We start from the raw sequence: 25243 nt of genomic DNA, 5'->3' as shown, positions 1-25243 counted from the left end.
CAGCAAACAGGCCACTGCCGCTGGCCTTATCCACCGATGGCCTCTCTCCATGACGCTTTCCATTAGTAGTGTGGTGTCATCTGCATGTCTTAAGATTGTCGGTGCTCCTTCCTCCTCTCTCTGAGGCTCCTCTTTCTTCCGAGTCTAAATGCGTTCTCCGTGTGATATTTCCTCCATACAAGTCGAACAGATACGGAGATAGGCTGCAGCCTCGCCTGACCCCTTATTTCCCAACAGCTTCAGCTTAACGCTGTGCGATTTGAAGGCGCAGAAACAATGCTGCGTGTCTACCTCATGCGTGTCTACCTCAAATAAAATGGGGTTACACTGAAGTAGCTTGGAAACAGAATATATTCCAAACACGTTTTCAAATCTCTCCTCCTGCTTTGGGCTCAGGAGAGAAAAACAAGGCAGGCTTAACGCTCAGGAAGGCCGGGGCTTTGGCAAAACGAATAAAGGAATGCCCCAGCTCCTTTGACGCACAGAAGAGGAGGCTGGAAAGTCTTGGGCCTGTCAAGATCTATACCTTTATATATCAATATATATTAATATAGACACACTCACTATCACGGTCCTCCTAACTGCCAAGGAGGCCAAGGCAGTGCAAAATGGAGGATGGAGGACGTGACCAAAATAAAAGCTCAGAGAAATGGAAACTCATGCTCAAAATGGAGGACAGATAAAAAATGGAGGACGTGACCAACATTAAAATAGAGCTCAAAACACAGAGAACTGTGCAGTTCTTTTAATACTAACCACCTTGACACAATTAAATATAATAATAATAATAATAATGTCAATTCATGCTCAAAATGGGGGACATTTTGGTTTTGGAGGACGAGTCCGGGAAAAAGAGGACGGTCCGGTTAACTTTGCGTCACCGACCGCCTCTGTACAGTACTGGTTCCTCACCGCAAAAAAAAGCGGGAGGGAGTGACGTCACCACGCACGGCTGTGTCGCCGCGCATGGCCACGCCCCCACCTATATAACCCCTTCCCCATTCCGCTCACTCACTCCTCCTTACTATGCCTCCTTTGGTGAGTAGGGCGGGGTTGCGCTTATTGTGGAGGAGGAGGAGGAAGAGGCACTGGGCGCGCACGCGCGCGAGGGGCCCTTCTTCTTCCCTCAATTCTCTCTTTCTCAGCTTCCGGAAGCTCCTCCCAACGGCAACGCCCCCCTCCTCCCACGATACTACTATCATCGTTGACGTCATCGCCACCACAACGGCTACCTCTGCTTGGCCACGCCCCTCGCGCGCTCTCGCGCCCAGAAGGGGGAGGAGCCAGGCGGGCGCGCGCTCGCCTCGTGCCGGACAATAGCGGCGCTGCCGCAGCGGCGGGTTGTCTCTCGCTGTCTCTTTTGCCCAAAGCGGGCCTCGGTTCAGGCAGAGCTGTAGGAGCGCAGCGAGGGAGCGGCGATTGCACCGGGCCTCGCCTCGCTTCTCCAGCCGGGCCTGGCTTTTGTGGGCGCCCCGGGAGACGAGGTGGCGGAGGCGAAGGGGGCTGGGGCTGGGGCTGGGGCTGGGGTGGCGGGGGCAGCAGCAGCAGCAGCACCGCCGCCGCCGCCGCCGCCTCTCCCGCTTCCTCCTGGGCCGCCTCCTCCTCCTCCTCCGCCCCGATGGAAGTATGCTACCAGCTGCCGGTGCTGCCCCTGGACCGGCCGGTCCCTCAGCACGTCCTCAGCCGCCGGGGGGCCATCAGCTTCAGCTCCAGCTCCGCGCTCTTCGGCTGCCCAAACCCCAGGCAGCTCTCGCAGGTGAGGAGGCCAAGGAGGGAGGGAGAGAGACACACAAGCATACACACACACACAGACACACACAACATAGACAGACACACAGATACATAAGTATACACAGACACAAACATGCACACAGACATACACAAAACATATACTGTACAGACACACACACACAAACATGTGCACACTCAGATACACAAACACACGCAAAATGTACAGTCACACACATGTACAGACGCATAAACACACACACAAAACATGCAGACACATAAACATTCACAGACATACACAAACATCTGCATACACACAAAACATACACAGGCACATAAACACACACACAGACATACACAGAAAGACAGACCTACAAACGCACACACACAGTACATGGACACATACACAGGCACAAACATTCACTCTGACATATGCAAAGACACACACAAAACATACAGACACATAAACATAGACATATACAAATGCATGCATACACACAAAACATACACAGACACATAAACATTCACATGGACACAAATGCAGACATACAAACATGGACAGAGACAAACACACACAAAACATATTCAGACACATAACCACACACAACATACACAGACATAGACACACACACACACAAAAATCATAGAGACACATAAACTTAGACAAGACACAATACATGCATACATACAAAATACACAGACACATAAACACACGCACAGACACAAACACACACAAACAAAACATATCCAGACACATAACCACATGCACAACATACACAGACACACAAACTCACACATACAACACATGCACACATACAAGCATTCACACAAACATATGCAAAGACACACACACACAAAACATAGACACATAAACACACATGACATACACAGACAGACGCATACTCAAAACATACACAGACACACAGGCATGCAGAGACAGACACATGCAAACTTACACACACACAAACAGGCACATAGACATACAGACAGACACTTCAGTGGCAAAGGGAATGGCTCTGCCTCTGGGGACTGTCAGGCCCTTCTCTTCCATTCTCCATCCACTTCAGGAGTGATGCTGGAGGGGGGCTCTGGTCCATTTGGTGCATTTCTTTACACCAAACTGGGGCAGTGTGTGGTGTGTTGTGTGTGTGGTTGCCAAGATGCTCTGAACCTCTTCTGGGAAAGAGCCTGGGAGCGATTGGGGCTCAGCCGCTTCTGGTCAGGACACCTGCAGTCCTCCTTTTGCTAGTTAGATTTGCCAATGTCAGGGCATCCCAGCACAAGGCAGGCTTTGTATATGTGGGGCTTCTAAAGTTGAAGCGTTAGCACATTATTTATCGCACTGCCAGCTTTAGGCCAGTATGAGAGAGCATTATTTAGCCTCGTTCTTGGGAAATGGGAGCGAGAGGGATGATGAGAGAAGGCTGACTTTCTTGTTGCCAGGGCTCAGCCCCTTTGTGACTGGCAAGGGTCTCCCTTTTTGCTGTCAAAGCAGCCATCCTGAGGAAAAGGTTGGCCTGGTCTTTTTCTTGCACAGAGGGATCCACTGACCCTTTTATGTTCATTTGTTAGAATTGTGTATCATTTATGGTATTTCATTATTTTAGCTTTTGCTGTTTCGAAATAGTTTGGAAACTTAGTCAATAAAGAATCCTTTCACTTTGATGTAGGTCCAAAACACATTGCAGAAATAATCCAGTTTGAGACTGGTTTATCTGCCATGGCTCAGTGCTAGGGAATCTTGGGAATTGTAGTTTATTGTGGCACCAGAGTTCTCTGACAGAGGAAGCTAAATGTCTCACAAAACTACAGTTCCCAGAATTCCTTAGTATTGAGCCAGGGCAATTAAAGCGGTCTCAAACTGGATTATTTCTGCAGTGTGTTTTGGACCTTAGTTTCAGCGAAGTGAGGCCTTTGGCATTTTCAGTATTTTTTCCTGAGTCGTTAGGAGGATTACACAGGTTGCACTTTTGCTAAACTGAAGTATTTTTATAGTTTTTTGTGGGTTTTTGGGCTACATGGCCATGTTCTAGAAGAGTTTCTTCCTGACGTTTTGCCAGCATCTGTGGCTGTGGGCATCTTCAGAGAATGCTTGCCTGGAAAGGACTGGGTATATATATTGTGTGGAAAGGCAGGAGTGATTTGCATGGTCACACACTATATATACCCGACTCCTTTCCAGCCAAGCATTCTCTGAAGATGCCCATAGCCACAGATGCTGGCAAAACATCAGGAAGAAACTCTTCTAGAACATGGCCACATAGCCCAAAAAACCCACAAGAAACTAGGGATGCCGGCCACGAAAGCCTTCGACTTCATATTGAAGTATTTTTGAAAATATTTAATGGGAGAACTCAGTGTTTTGCAAAACCATGGGTAGATTTTCTTGGGCTCAATTGGGTGGTTGCACCAAGTCAATTTTGATGCATCCCTTTATATCCTTTTTCAGCTGCCAACTCTTCTCTGATGGTGATAAGATTTGTTGCATTTTGTTTTAAAAATAAACTCCATGCTCTCCAGCTTATATTAAAGGATTCCAACGTGAATGATAACAGTAACAAATTAAACCATAATAAATGTAGGTAGGCGGTGGAATGTGATAAAATAGATTTTGTTGCCATTTTTGGCGCTCATTGCTTCAAATGTTTTGGAGGACCAGGTTGCCCATCTGTTGTTGCCCTGATAAAGTCTTCCGAGATTTTCCTGCAAATGGTAACAAACTGTTGGATTTGAAGGCATCTGCTTAGAGTAAGAAATAATGTAATTATTTTTTTCCTTGAGTGTTAGTAAATTGTGTTAGTGACAACTTCCTTCAGGAATTGAAGTAATGAGATATTCTCCTAGTTTTGAACATAGCCTTTTTACAGGATGATGTCAACTGTTCCTGCAAGTAAAGAGGGAGGTCTTCTGGTGTGTAATCTTAATCTGAAGTTGTTTTGGAATATGCGTTGGTTATGGAATATTTATTTTGAAGGCGAGTACAGACTGCATCTTAAAATGGTTGACTCAGACTTTGAAGAACTGTAAGAAATAAAAGTGGGCCTTGCTTGTATTTGCTTTGTTGTAGTTTTGTTTACATGCTTAAGACATCTAGTTAGAACAAGCACAGTTTATATTCAGTGATAACCTTCACTGAAGGGGATTCGGAGCACCTGACAGGTAAACATTGTACAGTTCTGCCATTTCTATTTTTAAAAAAAACACAGAAATTTGTTTCAAGGAGTGGGTTTAGTGGTGAAGATGCTAAATGCTTGGTCTGCCTGTCTGCCATTTGTATTATTATTATTATTATTAACCTTTATTTATAAAGTGCTGTAAATTTACACAGCGCTATACATACAATCTTTTTAATTAGACGGTTCCCTGCCCTCATGCTTACAATCTAAAAAGACATGACATAAAAGGAGAAGGGAAAGGTGGTGGGGCTAGTAGGCTAATACATATAAAGTACATAGTAATACAGGAAATGGTTCGATAAAACAGGCATCGAAAGAACATCAAATAGCAAGCAACAATTACGCAATGCCTGGGAATGCTTCTCTGAACAGGATGGTCTTCAACTCCGTTTTGAAGCTGGTTAAAGAAGTGATGGCTCTTGCTCGCGGGGGAAGAAGGTTCCAGGAGTGAGGGGCAGCAAATGAAAAGGGGTGAATCCGAGATGGGGCAGAGGAAATCCTGGGCTGGGACAGCAGACCTTGACTACCAGAACGGAGGGCCCTGGTGGGAAGGTGAGGAGAAAGAAGGTCTGATAAGTAAGGAGGGGCCAGTCCATGGAGGGCTTTAAACGTCAACAGCAGGAGTTTGTACTGAATACGGAAAGGGAGGGGGAGCCAGTGAAGGGATGCCAACACAGGAGAGATGTGGTCAGCGCGGTGGGTGGAAGTGATAATTGTTGAGTTTTAATATGCTGTTAACCGCCTTGATCTCCGGAAAGGCGGTATATAAATAAAATATTATTATTATTATTATTATTATTATTATTATTATGCATGCAGCTGAATGCTGGACAGAGAATAAAGGACGGAGGTGAGAAAGAGGAAGCCCAGCCAGGAGGAAGTTACAGTAATCAAGTCGTATTCCTCAAGTTTTATTTCTTAAACCCACTGAGTGGGAAACAAATGTAGGCAGATAATGTAACTAGGGGAGCCAATGTGGTGTAGTGGTTTGAGCATTGGGCTATTGTTCAAAACACACTGCAGAAATACGGTAATCCAGTTTGAGGATGCTTTAACTGCCCTGGCTCAGTGCTAGGGAATTCTGGGAACTGTAGTTTTGTGAGGCATTTAGCCTTCCTTGTCAGAGAGCTCTCATGCCAAAATAAACAACAATTCCCAGGATTCTCTAGCACTGAGTCAGGGCAGTTAAAGTGGTCTCAGACTGGATTATTTTTGCAGTGTGTTTTGGACCTTTGACTCTGGAGACCAGGGTTTGAATTCCTGCTTGGCCATGGAAGCAAGTCACATTCTCTCAGCCTCAGAGGAAGGCAATAGTAAACCCCTTATGAACAAATTTTACTAAGAATACCCTGTGATAGGGATTTCTTGGGGTTGCCATAAATCAGAAACTACTTGATGGCACACACAACGAAATGTAGGTAGATGGACATTTTAAGCATGCAGGTGGAATCTGGTTTGTAGAAGAGAAGGGTAGTACAGTATACAGAGGAAGTGATTTTCTTCTAAGCCATCTATTCTCTGCTCAAAATTCCACCAAAGCTTGAATTTTCATTGAAGGCATTTGTGGGGGGCTAACAGCAAGGTAGGCCTACATGTCAGTGAAGTGCTTGGTGCGTGACAAAATCATGGTTTTCTATTTGGAGTTCCCCTCTTGAATATTTGGTTGACAGGTTGGTTGAATCTGTGGGTGTGGAACCCATGGATATGGAGGGCCATTGTATTGTTGTATAAGCCCAAATATAATTATGAATACCTGTACAGTACTGTATTATAAGCACATAACAAGACCACAAATGACTTCTACAGTATACAGTACATAGGTTGAATGAAAAGATGGTGCTGTATTGAATAAAAAGCGCCATGTGTACCCAAAACCTTTGTGCAAAGTACCATCTTTTTGTTCAGCCTGTGTACTGTATATTGTAGAAGTTGTTTGTGGTGTTGTCATGCCGGAATCAGTGCCATATTTTTATCCATTGGCTACAGTTGTTTCTCTCCTAGAAACTTGCCAGGTCCAGTAGCCAGTGTTTTGGGGACTGGCACTGCTCCATGGATCACATGTTGATTAGCACTGTCCTAGGCCTCGATAACTCTTTAGCGAGCAATTAGGCAAGTTCTGCTTCCACGAACATTACAACTGACAGTAGTTCTACTGTCTGTTCCATACAGGAATACTTTGAGACTCTGAATCAGGATAATAAACCTCTAATATTGATCTTAAATAAGTTTTACTAGTTCCTTTAGAATATCATTATGTGTATATGGCCGAGTGACTAACAAATAAGCAATTTGTGGGGAAGTTGCTAAATTTTGGAATGTGAAAAAGTCAGCCTAATATATGGCTACTCTAAAATGAATTTCATTGTTGGACATAATTAGAAAATGACCTGAAAACTAAACTACAGTACCATTTTCTTATACAATTCCATGATGTGACCACATCTGGAATATTGTATACAGTTGGTTCACCATACTTATAAAAGGATATTGTGGAACTGGAAAAGGTTTAGAAAAGGGCAGTTATAATGAGCAAGTGGTGGAACAGTATTTGCCATTTGGCTTAGAAAAAACTAATAGAGGCGTATATAGAAGTATGCATGATATGGGGAAAGTAGTTAGGAGGGAGTTTTACACCCTCTCTTGTAATACTAGAACTGAGGGTCATTCACTGAGGGTAAAATGGTTGGCAATTCAGAACAGATAAAATAAAGTGCTTTACATGATGCATAGTTAAACTGTGGAGTTACATGATATAGTTACAGCTGCCAGTTTCAATGGCTTTAAGAGAGCATTAGATAAATTTATGGACAATGTGGCCATCAGTAGTTGCAAATTAGAATGGCTGCAAATCATTTTCATAGGCAGTATGGTGTGCCTTTGTATATCAGATTTGGGGCAAGATGAGATGGAGGGTGCAGCTGTACTCATGTCTTGCTGCAGGGCTTCCCATAGACAACTAATTGGCCTCTATATGAACAGAATGGTAGCCTACATAGCCCTTTGGTCTGATTCAGCATGACAGTTTTTATGTTCTTGTGTGTTGAAAGTCACATTGCAGAGATTTTAGTTTCATTCATTAGGCTGTTGGGTTAACTTTTCTTCTTGTAATTGTACTGGTAATTCGTTTTACCTAAAGGATTTTCAGAAGATACCTAATGTGAACTTATAATAATCAGTTCTGTACAGCTGAAAGAAATAATTAGACTTTTTCAGTAGTTCCACTTTTTATTTTTAATAAAGCATGGTGTTTTCAATGTATTGTAAGGGCTTGCAAGTTAAGGAGAAACCATTGTTACAAGTGTCTCTGGTTTTCTGCTTACAAATTTGTTTGTTTGGTCATTCAGATCATCAGAAGCACTTTATTAGCTGCTGTTTTGAGCGTGGATTGATCGTAAATGTTACTTTCAGAAGCCTTTCTAATTGGCTTGAGTGCCACTCTGAATAGAAGAGTGTATCAACTGATTCCAGTGAATCTTCTGAATTATGTTTTACATTTAGTGCATCAATATCAATTTTATCAACCATTCTTACATGAAAAGTAAAGATTTCATAATGTGTAAGTGTTCATAAACTACCCTGGTATTATTTGAATTGTACGTACACTGATCCCAGATGGTGCCTTGCAAGATCCACTGTTTAAAATAAGTGGACTTCTAGATTTATACTTGTGTATTGACAGTCTTCAAGAAGAATTTCAACCCACTCACAGCTGTGCCAAAGCAGAAGTGAGATGATATAAGCAGAAAAAAGGAGGAGCTAATTTCCACTCACTCTGTTTCCAGAGTTAGATTCACTCCAGAAAGACAGTGTACAAATATATAGAGGAAATGGTTTACTTTGAATCCAAACAGACCATAATATTGGATCAGTTAAAATTGCTTTCATGGTACCTTGATTTTTTTCTTGTCTGAACTGGTCTTTCTTGTAGTCATCTTAATGGGGCACTACATTTGTTTCAGTCTTTCGGGATCAAATTGTCTTGGGTCTTTTCCCCCCTGTTTGTCAGAGCAGATTTATGCTTTGATAGTCTCTCAGTCTTGATTATAGCATTGGCCTAATGTCAGATGTTACAAAGCCTTTATTTGTCTTACCTATGTATCTGCAGAGCTTCACTGTAGCTTTTGTGATCTTCTAAATCTTATATACCACTATCCCTCCCTGCTCCATCCCCGTTTGAAAATACATATGCAATTTGGAGGATACCAGGTTGACAAAGACTGACACAGAGCATTTACAGATATTTATATTTCTACTTAGAGTGCAAAAGCTGTTGTCAGTGTGCCTGTGCATAATTTTGGAGATATGTATGCAAGGTGTTCCCGTGACAGATTAGCACTTCACTGCTAGGCTAACTTGTTTTGGCAATACTCATTAGATACTTCACATTTGAGGGTTCAGCAGATAAATATTCTAACTAAATTAATTTGTATCATACTCTCATTTGCAAACCAAAAAGCTGTACCTGAGTCAAAGCAATAATTAAGGTTGCTTTTTGCTTGAATTGTAAAATATTTAAAATTGTAGCAAATTCACATTGCAGTATGCTGGATATTCTCATGTTTTAATGGAGAGGAACATTCTTGAACTACATATACAATTGCTGCAAGGTCATTTAATAAAAGATAAAAGACCTGGGACCTTCTGCCATTTCTTTTGGTCCCCTTGAAGATCCATGTTTCTGAAACATTGATTAGACCTGTTTGCTGCTGAAGAACATCTGTTTGAAATTTGTTGTTTTGAAAATCAAGGTTATGATTTAAAAATCTGAAAGGAGACCAGTATTTACTTGATTGAATCTGTTGCTCTTGATTAGAATAAAACAAGAGAGTAAGTTATATCAATGTGTGAAAGTATTATTTTCTGATCTTTAGGAGAACTCTACAGTCTTGCATGTTTCTTGCTTATCTTTTCATGAAAATTCCACCCCTAATTCCAAGCATTAACTACTGTATAGCAATAAATCTGTGCTGATTAGTTTTAAGCCAAAGTTAATTATGGTTAATATTAATCCCTGGTGCAGTTGTAATTCTACGCCATGGCTAGTAACGGAAAAGGAGGGTGAAATTTATGTGGGAGGGGGGAGACAGAAATGGAAAGCATATGCAAGCTTTTCCCAGTCTTTTGACTATGGTTGAATTTCAAAAGTTTATGTCAAAACTAGACAGTGAGACTGAACACATGTAAAAAAGGTGACTTTGTAACTTTAACCATGGAATGTCTCTACTGTATTTCTCAGCACTATTCCCCCAAGTATCTTGTAAACAATGGGGTGTTCTAAGTGTTGCTGTTAGAGAGCAGTAATCTCTAAATGCTGCATCTACATTTTTCAGATAATAAAACTGAAACTTTATTCTGAGTTACTAGTGAATTGAAATATGATTGAATTATAGGGGCCACTGTCTTCTGCCTTTCTAGTTTGCAGAAGTTTGGTGTTATCCTCCACACTGACACTTGGCCTAATTTTGGGTAAGTCAGGAAGATGCAATACTGTTTTCAATACAGAGTGACTGCCAGTACAGACAGATGTCCTGTGGGCTGCAAGGACATTGTAGAAATGAACTTCATGGCAGTCAGTTTGCACTGTTAAAACACATGTTAAAATTAGTGCTGAGGGTTCATATAAACTGCTCAGTCTTCATACTGGCTTTTATAATGACATTTTTTTTTAAAAAATTGAATCAAAGAATGCAGTTTTGAATTAAATCTTTTCCTTGATAAGCCTGAAATAGTTACTGATTTTGTTTTGTTTTTTACATAATGTCCACACCATTTTGGCCTGAAAAAATATTTCAGATCTTAGCTGGCATGAGTGCTAATTTCTTTGAGTAAACAATAATGCAGAGATTATTTTAGACATGTTAAAATTCCATTTTCACTCAAATTGGTTTGCATATTGTATGATCTGTTTGTCCAGATAGTTTTTGTTAAAAAAAATCTGTATTTCTTGGGGTAGGCAATTGGATCAGCAGGACTCTTAAGCACATTTCACCCGATTAAAGCAAATGAGGCTTGTGACAGTTAATTTGCCCACTATCAGGCACCTGCATTCCAACAAACCAAATATTAGAATATTAATTTCTAAATTTGTTATGCTTATAGGGAGTTCACTCTTCTTTCTCATCTTGCCACCCCCACACATCAGGAGTAAGACTTGTACCAACTAGTAGGAAGACTGTAAATAACACTAATTCTGTGTCAAATTGATTTTTTAAATTTTTTTAAAAAAATCATTTTTAGTATTCCTTCCCATCACCTCTTTTGGTACCTTTGATAGGACCAACTTCTCTCCTTTGTGACTAGTGTCAGTTACCTTCATAAGAGCTCTGAACATATTTATCCTCCCTTGTCCCACAAATAAACTGTTAATTAGATCATGTTGGTTTTTTTATATATATATGATAGAATTCATTTCTATGAAGCAAATGGAGTTCCTATTCATATAATGAACTGGAAGTCTTAAGTATGGACCTCAATATGTGATTTCATTTCTTATAGTCTGTGAAAGTCATTATATTTTTGATATGCATTTTTAAAACATACTGACATAATACAATTTCTTCTTCAGAACATTAGACTTCTGGGAAATATTAAAACAGTTAGTGTGCTATTTGTCTCATTAGAGATTTGTTACTTAATGAACCAGAACATTAATGGGATTGGAATTTCTGCTTGGCAGGAATTTGTTCTTTTCCCACATGATTTAAAATATGAATTTTTAAAGCACATTTCAGTTAGCTTTTAGAAGCTTCTTTTGCATTTGTTCATGAAGCAACTTAACAGATAATTCCTGTTAATGCATAAAAACAGCACGTAGCTTGTCAAATTATATAGCATTAAATTGTGATAATCTAACCCTGTGGTTCCTAACTTATGGTCTGCAGACCCCTGGTAAGCCCAATGTCCAGATGGACCTCCCCCAACAGCAGAGCAACTGTGTGACAGGAGCCAAGGCAAGGGCACAGGATGGCTGCCTGCCTCTCATGTGGCCACTGTGCTATGGGGAGGGGGTGCGCTGAGCGACAGCAGAGCTCCTTCCCTTATTTTTTGCACCTAAAACCAGGACCTAAGGCAATACCATGGTGGGAGGAGCACTAACCTTTTCTTCCAGACTTTCTCTTCAAACACTGACACCAACAAAAACACTTCATGTCTCCAGCCTTAGGCTGAGGCAATTATACCTCCTTCACAACTCCACCACCATCACTACTACAACTGCTCCCACATTCCTGAATTCAAGTTCCTAAACTTTGTAATTTCCTCCTTCACACTGAAAGGGGGACAGAAGATACATACATTTCTTCACCACACTACCTGAATGTGTGAGTCAGACTTGCTACACTTTCATGGTGTCCATGCTTCCTAAAGTGACATGTTAGGTGTTTGCAAAGTGTTCACACACAGATTTCCCCATTGAAGGATTCTTGCTGGGGAGAAATTGGAAAGGGGGGGGGGGGAAATTTCACTCGTTTTGAAAAATTATTGACAGATACATTGCTATGTATGTAATACATACAAATAACTGCAACTCATAAGAATAAAGTTGGCCTTTTGAAGTGAAGGTGGCATCCTAGGGATAGTATCTTGTTCCTTAAATTGTTGAGAGCCTGCAGGCTGGACAGAACACCTGGAGCGCAATTAAGCAGGATGATGTTGCATCACGTGTTGACATTTACTGCACCTTGAAAGACAAGGAAATGCTGGTATGATTGCTGTTTAGCAGAAGTCCTGAATCTCCTAGTGAGAGAGAGAAAAGAATAGGGAGGGAAGGAGGGACGGGCAGATAGCATGTGTATTATACGAGGTTTATCACTGATTTTCAGTGGTCACATTAAGCACATGCTTCATTCTGTCTCATTTGAAGGAATCGTACATACAGGTGCTTATCATAGTTCTTGTGAGAAATGCTGCAGTTTATTGCTGTATGCAACATGTCTATCCATTTCTTCTTTTTATTTCATTTAGAAATTGCTCTTCCACCATTTGTCCACTGTGGGGCCACAAGATAACTCTTAAAAATTGGGTTTGGGTGAGGAATGGGCCAAATATACAATATTTCCTATATTTCTTTAAAATGTATTTCGTGTGGTTTTGGTCTTCTAAAGTTTGCAGTTGGCAAGTACAGTATGTCACAAATTCATGACGGAAGAAAAAAGTGTTCTGCACTTTTCCTTTGATCATATTGCATCCTAAGAGAGTAGCCATTTGCAAACAAAGTTATAGCATGAGAGAATTGGAAGGAACTCCCAAGGGTCTTGCAGTTCAGCATCCTGCTGTGCACCAATATACCGTGAAGGCATTAATGAAAGATGGCCATACGACCTTTTAAACATCTCCAGTGAAGGAGAGTCCACTACACTTCAACACAGTCTTTTTCACCATCAAACATCTCTAGGTAGATTCATTTTTCTTACAATTTGAATCTATTACAAGTTGAGTCTCCCTTATCTGGAATCCTACAATCCAAAATATTCCAAAAACTGATTTATTTATTTTTTTGTGGCAATGTTGGTGACATCTTTGCTTTCTGATAGTTCAGTATACACAAACTTCCTTTCATTCAAAAAATCATTAAAATATTGTATAAAATTATCTTCAGCCAGTGTGTAGAAAGTGTATACGAAACATAAAGGATTTTTGTGTTTAGACTTGGGATCTATCTCCAAGATACCCCATTATTTACATAGATGAAAATACAGGCGTTCCAAAATAAAAAATAAGTACTTTTAATAAAGAGACTTAGGCCTGTTAGAGACAGCCAAAATAAAGCTGCTTCGAGTCACAGTGGAGGTATGGTGTTTCAATGATGCATACGTCCTAAGAGTCCAGAAGCCACACCAAAGCCACGCTCCATTCCTTAGGGCTGGAGCGTGGCTTTGGTGCGACTTCTGGACTCTTAGGACACATGCATCATTGAAACACCATACCTCCACTGTGTCTCGAAGCAGCTTTATTTTGGCTGGCTGTAACAGGCCCTAATCTGTAGTTTGTCTCTTAGTCTCTGGAGCTGCAGAAACAAACTTGCACTATCTTCTACATGACGTCCCTTCAGGTATTTAAAAGATGACTGTCATGTCATCTCTCAGTCTTCTCCAAACTAAACAGATGCAGCTCCCTAACCTGTTCTTCATAAGGCTTGGTTTCTGATCTCTTACCATCTTGGCTTCCCTCTTCTGGACATATTCTAACTTGCATCCTTCTGTGGTGACATGTTTCAGATAAAACAGAATAGAGTAGTACTCTCATTTCACCTACATTTACTTGCAGCCTAGAACTGCATTAGCTTTTTTGGCTGCTGTGTCACATTGATAATCCATGTTTAGCTTTTTATGTACTAAGACCCTACTGTTACCAAGCCAAATGTTACCATCCTATATTTATGTATTTTATTTTTCTTTCCTAAATATAGTACCTTATATTTATCCTTATTTACATTAATCTTGTTTTGGTCCAGGTTCCAATCTGTTAAAATATTTTTGAAATCTGATCCTGTCTGCTGGAATATTAATTACACCTTCTAATTTGGTATCATCTACAAATCTGATAAGTATGCCCTCTGTTCCAGCATCCAAGTTATTTATAAGGATGTTTCACAACATGAGCCTGGGACAGAACCCTGTGGCATCTAAATAATAACTTATTTATGGGTTGAAAGGAAACCATGAATGAGCAGTCTTTCAGTTTGGTTTGTTAGAAATCCATTCAACAGTAGCAATGTCATTTTATCAATTTTATCAGTTTGTGTACAAGAATATAATGGGGAATCTTTTCAGAAGCCTGGCTGAAATCAAGATGTATTTCATCCACAGCATTCCCTTAATCCACCAAGTTTATAACTCTCTATAGAAAAGAGATATATGATTAGTTTGTGCATTACTCATTTTGAAAAATACGTGCAGGCTCTGAGTAATCACAGCATTCTTTTCTAAGTCCTCACAGCCTGGCTGTTTTAATGATCTAATCCAGAATCTTTCCTGATATTGGTGTCAAGCAGACTAGTTCTGTAATTGCTTGGGTCTTCTTTTCTCCACATTTTGAAAATGAGCATACCATTCTCCGTTCTCTAGTCTGCTGGCACTTCTGTTCTGCTAGAGTTCTCAAAGGCTATTGGTAAAGGCATTGAGATTATGTCTTCGAATTCCTTGAATGGCCTTGGACACTTGAATTTGTTTAGAATAGCTAGATATTCAGTGCTGTTTTTAAAAATGAATAGGTGTTGATGCTAATCCTCATCTGTTTCCCTACAGAGTAGCAGTCACATAGTTATCTGGGAATGTGCTAATATCATGTTGGTGAATTTATGGCATGCAAAGCCATTTTCCATGGCACGTGGAGCGAGGAAGAGGAGGAAAAGGCACGTGCCTGTTCCTTCCCCTCCCAGACCTTCAGCTGCCTCTGGAGAGGTGGCTGAATGCCTGAAAAGGTGCAGGGGGAAGAGGTCCCACCCCAGAAGTCCTGCCCCCATAGGGAGGAAGTCCCGCCCCAGAAGTCCTGTTCCCCTGGAGTTCCTGCCACTGGCAGGGGGTAACATCTGGTGCCAGAAGGCCGTTTAGTTTGGGCACTCAGTGCCTAAAAGGTTTGCCATCACTATGCTAATATGTCACTTTGGGGCCATAAAGTGATAGACCCATTTATTTATTTGTGAAGTGTCATGATGTAAGGTGCTTTACATGGTATAAGAGAAAAGGCCTCTGTCAGTTGGAACTTAAAATCTAAAATTTGACATTGTGATCAGAGGAAGGGGAGGGAAAAAGAAGTAAGCATAAACAGGAAACTGTTTCAGTTAAACAGGCTTAAGCTTAGTCATGGTCTTTGGATGTTTGCATAGATGCACAGGTTGCAAATAAAATATAGGCTTCACGTGGTCTTGTGCAGCACAAATTAATTGAATTCCTCTATTTAAGTATAGTACCAGGAGCATAGAAGAAGGCACTGTATTTGTGGCTAGCAAGTTAGCTTTAGTATAAAGACAAATCTGTGATATATGCTAATGATCTTTTTAGTAACAAATATCAAATGTTGCTTTCTATCTGGGAAGCTATTGGCCCATGTAGCTTAGTATCACTATTTGGTAGCAGTTTTCAAGGGTTTCAGGCAGGGGTCTGTATCATTCTTTCCAGTAGAGGCTAGGGACGAATCCATGACCTTTTGTTTACAAATCATGTGCTGTTCCACTGACATACAGTTTACAGTCTAAGTAGAAATTCAGTTTTCCTCATAATTTGAGCCTTGTCAAACTACTAGTAGTAGAAGTATTAAAACAATGTCCAACTTTTCCTCTCAGGTTAACTATTCAATTTTATTTATAATTTCAAAGCTAGCTGTAGTATTTTTTTATGATATAGTGACATACTGCGGCAATAACTTCTTTGATTATGGGATATAAAAACAGCTCATTGCTGCTGTGATCCACTTTAGGCAATATTATGTGCCTGGTTGCTTTCACCATTGTGATTGTGAAAAAAAAATTCTGTGAACATCTGGAGGTCAGTCTGCCAGAGTTACAATGGCCTGTTACAGACAGCCAAAATAAAGCTGCTTCGAGTCACAATGGAGGTATGGTGTTTCAATGATGCATGCGTCCTAAGAGTCCAGAAGCCACACCAAAGCCATGCTCCAGTCTGGAGCGTGGCTTTGGTGCGACTTCTGGATTCTTAGGACGCATGCATCATTGAAACACCATACCTCCACTGTGACTCGAAGCAGCTTTATTTTGGCTGTCTGTAACAGGCCAATGGGACTCCTGAATATGCATAATTATCTGGTTTGCAAAGTTAACTCTTTAAATACTTTAGCAGAAATCATTAATTAAAATGCATACTCAATCTCTAGTTCCCCTGGCCTCTATTCTTTTTACATCCTTTCTCAGGAATAAAAGATTAAAAGCAAACACACTTGCTCTTTATGTTCAAAATTGTTACCCAGAGAACAGATGAAAAAGTGGTTTGATTGATGAACAGCTATTTCTGCATAGATAAAATGCAAGTGTATACTTTGCACTCATTGCATAGGGATTATGAACAACTGTAGTAGGATTACATCCCTATTGTTTATAGCTCCTTAGGGAAATATATAGGTGGTGATGGTGGTACTATTATTGTTATTTATATGCCACTCCCATACCAAACAATGTTCAAAGTAACCCCATGATTGCACGTTAGTTTCCTCTGCCCTCTGACCTTAACCTTGGTTAAAGACTAAATCAGTACAGACATTAACCAGTTTCTGAACTACAGTTTGAAGTGGCCGACAAATTCTAACCCTGGTCAGAATTAAAAATATGAATGTTTATTATTTTTGTGGTTTGCTGTCAGGTCAATTTTGTTTTACGGCAACCTGTGAATGAGAGACCTCCAAGATCTCTGGTCAGTAACAGCTCTGCTCAGGTTTTGCAAGCTCACTGCCAAGGCTTCTTTGATTGAGTCTATCCACCTGTAATGAATGTTTATACAGTCGGCCTTTGCCTTATGCGGGGGATCCGTTCTGGACCCCCCCCCCCGCATAAGGCGAATTCCACCTATGCTCAAGCCCCATTAGAAACAATGGGGCTCAGGCACGGTGGCACGCATGCCCATTCATTTGAATGGGATGCACCACCCCTTGCTCCCCGCACGCTCCCCGCGGCTTGAGCGCATACGCTCAAGACTGCGTAAAGCACGCCCGTGTATAATATACAGTATATTTTTAAAAACCACATATCCTAGCTTCCACCCCCCCCTTTTTTTTTTTTTACAAATTAACTCAAAGCAGCCAACAAAATGCAAAATCATTAGTTGGAAAAAATACACAAGAGGTTAAATTGACAAATGTGAAGAACAACATAACAGCAGAAACAAGCTTGATTATTATTATTTTTTTAAAAAAGAAACTGCAAATATCCCACAGCAGTTTGACCTTATTTCAATCTCTTGTTGAAAAACTGGATTTTCTTTGCTGCCTAGAACCAATGTGGCTCTGAAATACGGTTAGGTCTGGGGACAGTTGAGGAAATGGTCCATTCATAACACAGCCGTAATGATGTTGCAGCCTGACATTTTTTGTTTTACTTTTATTTGAGAGATAACACAAGTGAAAAGGTTTTCTATATTGAGGAAAACTAATGAGATAATTTATGTCCTTGTGGAAACATTCCCATATGAAGAAAAAGTTGTAAAGGGCTGTGATTTTAGAAAGAACATTCTTTGTTGTAACAAGTGGTTTATAATGGAAATAATGAGATTAAGTTTCATTAAAGAGTAGGAATAAAATATTTTGTTTTTAATTTTCAGAGACGTGGTGCAATTTCCTATGACAGTTCTGATCAAACTGCGCTGTACATTCGCATGCTAGGTAAGTGTGGCCACCTGTTCAAACTCTATAAGTCTGGCTGTCTGATATTGAGTAAATGGTGTACATTTAATGTATTTAACACCTTTGCTGTTTTTATTTCTTCCTTTTCCACTACTTTCCCTCTTCCTTTTCGTTATCATAGTAGTTCTTGGCTCTGCTGATTGGAGTTTTCTTTAAGATATTTAGTGCTGAGTAAATCAAAACATGATGATCACAAAATAGGAGAGTGCAGCCTCCTCAGTCACACTGGGAAAAAAGGAAGGGGTTGGAGGAAAACTCAAATGTTTGGAAAAAAAATAGTAAACTTTATATTGGCTGTATGAATAAAATGTGAGATATGATCACAGAATGAAATTCTTGAATTCCTACTGATCTTGTCTCGCTTTTAAGGTTAGCTCCTGTAGCTGTGTTTCTTGGTTCAAATGGTAATTACAGAAGATAGTTGGTACATATGAGATTAAGAATTTGTTTTGTTTAAAGCTGAGTCTGAGTGACTCATATGAGCAAATATTTGTATAGGAAAGAGTTTCAGCTTAAGTTGTAAACTAAACATTATCATGAGCTAGCAATCTTGAGATAGCGTGACTGCAATAGATAGGAAAAAATGAGTAGGAGGAGTTGCAGTGTAAATTATTCAAATTGCTTTCCATAAATGTTAATCAAACTTAAGAGAAAAATAGGAATTCAGCATTATATTATTCTCCTCTGTAACGTTTAATTAGTAACTTTTGCTCAAGTCATCGACTCATATATGTTTGTCTTCAAGAGCAATGAGTGCTGAAGTCAAATCTTGACTTGCCAGTACTGAAAGTCTTGTAGCAGTCACAGGTGCTGGACAGTCAACTTGAAAAACTCTCCCTTTGTCACCTATCTGAATCTCCCCAACTTAAAAAAGAAATGTAGACTTGCCTCATTGTTAGTTGCTTTCCTATTTTTCCACACTGGAAAGCTGTAGTAGGCCCAGGTAGCTAGTGACCTTCCTTTTTGCTTGCTTTTAAGAGTGACACCAGGATGTGGTCTTATTTCCTGTTGTTGGTCTCTCTATTTTGCAGAATCAGGACAAGGAATTCCCATTTTATTTACTTAAAATAATCTATAAGACACTTTTTTGAGTCATGCTGTCCCAAAGTGACATATGTTATAAAACTTGTAAGATAAAGCAGTAAAATTTAGGCTGTATCAAAGGCATCAGTTCTGTAGCCTTGGGTCTCTTGCATGCTAGTAAATAGTGGCCTTGAAAAGCTTTATAAGACTTGTTTCAGCAATTAAATAGCAGAGGCGAGGCACAATTCCATTGGGAGGATATGCAGAGGTGAGGAACTATAATAGATCAATTACTATCTTTTGTGCCCAATAATTCAACTGTTCTTCTTCATGTTCTCTGTGCCTCACACAATTGGGTACTGCACCTGTGCAGAGACTCCGTTCGTAAGCTGAAAAGCTGAACAGATTGGCAGGAGCCCCGCCTACTCCCATGTACTGAGCATGCCAAGTCCCACCAATCTAGCTCCTCCTTCAGTTCTCTTTCGTCCTCTGCAAGCGAAACATCTCCTTCAGTTTGCTCCTGAACTGAGTAGATTTCTACTGTACGGTAGACTTTTTGTCTTTCTCTTTTTTCCTTTCCCTTACTGTATGAAGGTGTTCTCCCCTTGCCACCTTTTTCAAGACATTGTGCTACCCAATTTCTACCCAGACCCGTGTACACCTCTGGAAAAGACTATGCACATGCTGGACGTTCACCGTGCTTTGGCTTTTTATGTTCAACGTTCTGCGGAGTTCAGATTGACCAACAAGTTGTTTGCTTGTCATGGTGGTTACAGGAGGGGTCACTCTGTTTCTTCACAGAGATTTTCTAAATGGATTGCTCAGACTATTTCTCTGGCTTATGAGTTGGCCAAATGCCCTCTTCCTGTTGGTGTATGTCCTCACTCAACCAGGGCTGTTGCTTCTTCCGTTGCCTTCCTAAGAGGTGTCCCTCTGCCTGATGTCTGTAAGGCAACCACATGGTCTCAGCCTTCCACTTTTGTTCAGCACTATCAGCTTGATTCCTGGTCTCGTCGAGATGCCAGTTTTGGTCGTGCTGTCCTTTCCTCTATTTTGCAGTGACCTTCCCACCTCCTTAGGTTAGCTTTTTAGTCACCCAATTGTGTGAGGCACAGAGACCACGAAGAAGAAGAAGAGGTTACTCACCTGTAACTGGTTCTTCGAGTGGTCATCTGTGCCCTCACACAAATCCCGCCCTACCTCCCTTTGGTCAGATCCCTGCCACGTTTTTGCGGCAGACTTGAACTGAAGGAGGAGCTAGATTGGCAGGACTGGGCATGCTCAGTACATGGGAGTAGGTGGGGCTCCTGCCAATCTGCTCAGCTTTTCAGCTTCTGAATGGCGTCTCTGCTCACATGCATTACCCAATTGTGTGAGGGCACAGATGACCACTCGAAGAACCACAGTTACAAGTGAGTAACCTGTTCATCTTTAAAAGATGGAGTCATGAGCAGGATATCTGAAGCAGATTTCAGCATGTGGACAGAATGATATAGTTAAAGTGATCCTTTTTATATACTGTAAATTAGTCTCAAAATGTTTAGGTTTTTGAACATTCCTAACATATTCCTTTTAATTTGTCTCTGAAGCATATAGACACCCAGTGAATTTGTACTTATCAGCATGTGGTGGTGGTGGTGGTGGGAATTTGCTTCAGTTGAAGCTTCCATTTTTGTAGATAGATTCACTCAAAAATATACCATTTGATGGTAATGTAGATAGCTGAGGCAATGTCTGCCTTATAGATAAGGCTACAACTGGTGAAGCAAACTCAAGACATGAAAACATTCCGGCTTCCATCCAGCCCTCTGGATGACAATTTTCAGGGACTTCATAGATTCTGAAATATGTGGATGGTAGTGTGGAATTCAGTGGCATCCCGCAGGGTTGATGCTGTGGAAAATCTAGGTCCATTTTCAGCAATTTCTGCTAGCAAGTGTCACCTGTCTCAGCTGTAACAGTTGAGGGAGCTGGCAGGTTTGGGGAATCAAAGAGTCTCAGAGGGGCCGAGGCACCTCTTGCCTTCTCTCCGATTCTCTCCTTGCATTTCCCAGGGAAAGGATTGGGGAGGCAAAAGGTCATGGAGGGGCCAAGGTACCTCTTTCCTTCTCCTCCCCATCCTCTCCTTGGGCTGCCCAGGGAAACGATGCAGAGGAGATGGGTCTCGGAGGAACCAAGGCACCTCTTTCCTTTTCCTTCACATGCTCTCTTTGGACTTCCCAGGGAATGGATGGGGAGGAGAAGGGGCAGGGAGCCAGTTAAAGGGACAGGAGGGTGGGAAAAAAGGATTGTACAGCGCTGCTCCTCTTCCCTCCCTCACCCTTCCCTTTAACTGGCATCTAAGTTGGGGGTGGAGTTATTTGCAATTTTTCCATTTTTTCTGGGGTCTCATTCCCCTAACCCCCATGAATATGGAGGGAGGACTGTACTCTAGGGAGCCTTGGAATTGGAGATTGCTGAGCTCGCATACCCTGTGGTCATCTATGGCCTGTCTCTAAATCAAAACATGTTTCTTGGATTTTTTATACAATTACTCTCTTTCGAGATGAGACTGACATTTGAGGTTTTGGAATATTGCCAAGAAAACTTTGCAATAGGTTTGCCATAACTCAGAAATGTCTTGGAGACACATAATAGCAACAGAATTTGAAAACATAATTCTTTCATCCAAAGTACAGACCATTTAAATGCATAGAATTAGATGCAGTTAGTAAAAGAGACCAGTGTATTATAACAGTTTGACTAGGACTCTGGGAGACCATGGAAACCTGTTGGGTAACCTTGCACGAATGATATTCTTTCAGCCTCAGAGGAATAACAAAAGCCTTTCTGAACAAATCTTGCCAAGAAAATCCTGTACAATGGAACCTCGGTATCCGTGGACTGGTCATCTGCGCATTTGAGCATCCACGGACAGCAAGCCCACATTGTCCCCAATAGTGGTGCATGCATGTGGCTGCTCCGCCATTAGGGACAACGGGACTTTGGCTGATGTCCTGTTGTGCCTTATGGCAGCGAGGTTGCATGCTCGCAGCACCATTGGGGACAACAGAATTTGATTATCCACAGATTTTGGTATCTACTGGGGGGTCCATTCTGGACCTCCTGAAGATACTGAGGGCCCAGTGTAATAGGCTTGCCTTATGGTTGTATTAAGTCAAAAACAGCTTGCAGACACACAAGAACAGGAATAGTAAAATAGGCAGTAAATGAGGTCTCCCCCCTCCGTTTTGTAACATGGCACCTTTCCCTGTTTCAGTTTATCTTGGCTTGATATAATGTCAAGCTTTAATTTATATGTGTCAGGAGATAATATGGAATGGTTAAACTTAAAGGTTTGTACTGTCAATATTCTCTTTTCAGAAGCTATACTGTATAGTGAAATTGTTCCACATTTTCCCACTTCTTCACCCCTGCATGTAGAATTTAACAGATGAACTGGGAAATCCTGGACCATATTTAGTATTCTGTAAGATGATTTCCTTTTCCTTTCTTCTCTCTTGCCCCCAGAATGGCTTTGGAATAGCCCTCTATTCCTCTAGAACTGATTTTGGGCTACATTGTGTACCCACAAGTGGAAACCACTGGAAACAATCCCTGTTTATTTCTGTTAATTTGGAGAAGGAGAGGTCAGCCTGAAGCTGATGGAAATTCTTTGATGAAAATACACTGAGACTCAATTGGATTCCACTTTTAATAGGCAAATGCCATTTTATAAAGAAATAATAACTTACAGTATAATATCAGTCTAAAGTTTAGAGTAGGAAGAATGAAAGTTATGCAATGAGCAACTGTCTGTGTTACATAATATAAGTAAAATGTAGAATCACTTTTAAAATGCAAAACATGGAAAAGTAAGATATGTGGGAAAGCATTTAATTCTCTTAATCAAATATTTGCTTTCTAAAGCTAATATTTTCATGTTGTTCAGTTTTGTGATATCAATATGTTATGCAATGCAGGTTGAGTCTCCGGTACCTCAAATGCTTGGGACCAGAAGTGTTTGAATTTTTTTCAGAATTTGGAATGTTTGTGTATACATAATGAGATGTCTTGGAGAAGGAACCTAGTGTAAACACGAAGTTCATTTATGTTTTGCATATACCTTATACACATAGCCTGACAATAATTTTATACATAATACGGTACTTTTAAATAATTTTGTTTGTGAAAGTTTGTGCACACGGAACCATCAGAAAGCAAAGGTATCATTTTCTCAGCCACTCATGTGGACAGTTTTGGATTTTGGAGTATTTCAGATTTTGGAATTTCAGCTAACAGATACTCAATCTGTATGTGAATTGCTTAATAATTCCAAAAACATCAGAGGAAGTAGACTGTAGTCTACGAAAGCTCATGCTACCAACTTCTTTCTTTCAGTTAGTCTCAAAGGTGCTACAAGATGTCTCTACATATTGATTCTACAGCCTAACATGGCTATCTTTGAATTCTTGCTTAATAATTGTTATTCTGGCTACTTGAAATGAGTTTAAAATATTTTCTAGCTTTTCATAAAATGGCATTGTTGCTGCACTTACTTTAGTCTGGTTGTTGGTTTTTTTTATCCATCTCCGTGGAACCCCCTTTTTATAAACCGTTTGTTCTTTTATCCAGTGTTCTTTGGGCACCTCTTTCTTTCTCTCTGTCTCTCTCTCTCTCTTTGATGCTTTAGTGGTGAGTTTTTATGCCACACGTTTTTAATGCCCCAGAGGTCTCTTTTTGGATCTTTAATCCAACCGTTATGAATGAATATTTCAGATTTCAGCACAAATACAAATTGGGAATGAATATTTTCTAAACAAGTCTCAGATATGCCTTCTCTTATAAATAGTACCCAACCAATTGGCATTTTACCTGATTTGCAGATACAGTTGGCCCTTATACATGGCTTTTGTATACATGGATTCAAGCATCCACAGTTTGAAAACGTTCAAAAAAGTATAAATTTCAAATACCAAACCTTGATTTTCCATTCTTGTAAGGGACACCATTTTGCTATGTCATTATATTTAATGGGACTTGAGCATCCACAGATTTTGTTATCCATGGGGCATCGTGGAACCAAACCCCAGCGTATAACAAGGATCCACTTACTTTTAATGGAAATTCATGCTTTATTTATTTGTAACATAAGTGATAATTTACTCAGTATAGCTTAATTGTTTATTTGCTTATACTAAGCCATAATACAGATAAACTATTATTTGTCTTAAAACACAAAGTGAGGCATAAAAAGTTCTTATTGAGGTGTTAATTTTGCTGCTTTGCCATGCCTAAGATATTTGCTATTTTAAATAAGGAGGCAGTGGTTGCTTCTAATTTTAAAGGACAGAGGGTTGGCTCTCCACTGTACTTCAAAATAGTACAGGCATATGTGAACTCAAAGGCTTTCATGGTTGGAATCCATAGTTTTTTATTGGGTTGTCAGGCTATGTGGCCATGTTCTGGAAGAGTTTATTCCTGGTGTTTCGCCAGCATCTGTGGCTGTCATCTTCAGAGATGCCAGCCACAGATGCTGGTGAAACGTCAGGAATAAACTTTTCCAGAACCCAAAAACCCCACAAAAAAGAACAGGCATACTTTGGTTAGTAAAGCCTCTGACAAAGAAGCTCTTTTTACAAAGCCTTTGTTTTTACAGGAACCCAGCCTAGCCCCACCCCCTTCTCTTATCTTCTGTCTAGGTCAATGGTGCTAAAACCTTTTACCCTTGAGACCCCCTTTATATCTACATGCAAATCTTGCACCCCCACCCCTTGACGTAAAATACAAATTAAAATATTTTGTTTATTTAATGTGCATATTTTCATTTGTTCATTCATGTATATTCATATTTTAACATTTTATAAGGAAATAACACTGTTCAAATTTGAACAGTTCTATTAAACTCGGTGCATGTGTAAATTTTACACATAAATAAGTTTGGGAAGAGGAGGAAGAAGAGGGACTAAGGCCTGCAAGTCTCGCAGCAC

The 25243-nt window shown here is 40.5% G+C and overlaps 1 protein-coding gene across 2 annotated transcripts in view; it reads left to right on the top strand.

The window, feature by feature from the left end:
* The first annotated feature begins 1545 nt into the window (after positions 1 to 1545).
* Positions 1546 to 25243, top strand: part of PDE7A (phosphodiesterase 7A) — a 61844-nt gene continuing 38146 nt past the window's right edge. For both annotated transcript variants that reach the window (XM_089517380.1, XM_089517379.1), the window contains exons 1-2: positions 1546 to 1756; positions 18170 to 18230. In XM_089517380.1, coding sequence (XP_089373506.1) covers positions 1619 to 1756; positions 18170 to 18230 — 199 coding nt within the window. In that variant the 5' untranslated portion in view covers positions 1546 to 1618. The remainder of the gene's footprint in view (positions 1757 to 18169; positions 18231 to 25243) is intronic.

The sequence above is a fragment of the Sceloporus occidentalis genome, unplaced genomic scaffold (genome assembly GCF_023333645.1).
Source record: "Sceloporus occidentalis isolate IW3139 unplaced genomic scaffold, rSceOcc1.0.p SCAF_3, whole genome shotgun sequence".
In the NCBI taxonomy this organism is placed as follows: Eukaryota; Metazoa; Chordata; class Lepidosauria; order Squamata; family Phrynosomatidae; genus Sceloporus; species Sceloporus occidentalis.
Note: the sequence above shows the minus strand (reverse complement) of the source record. Positions and strands in the feature narration are given on the sequence as shown.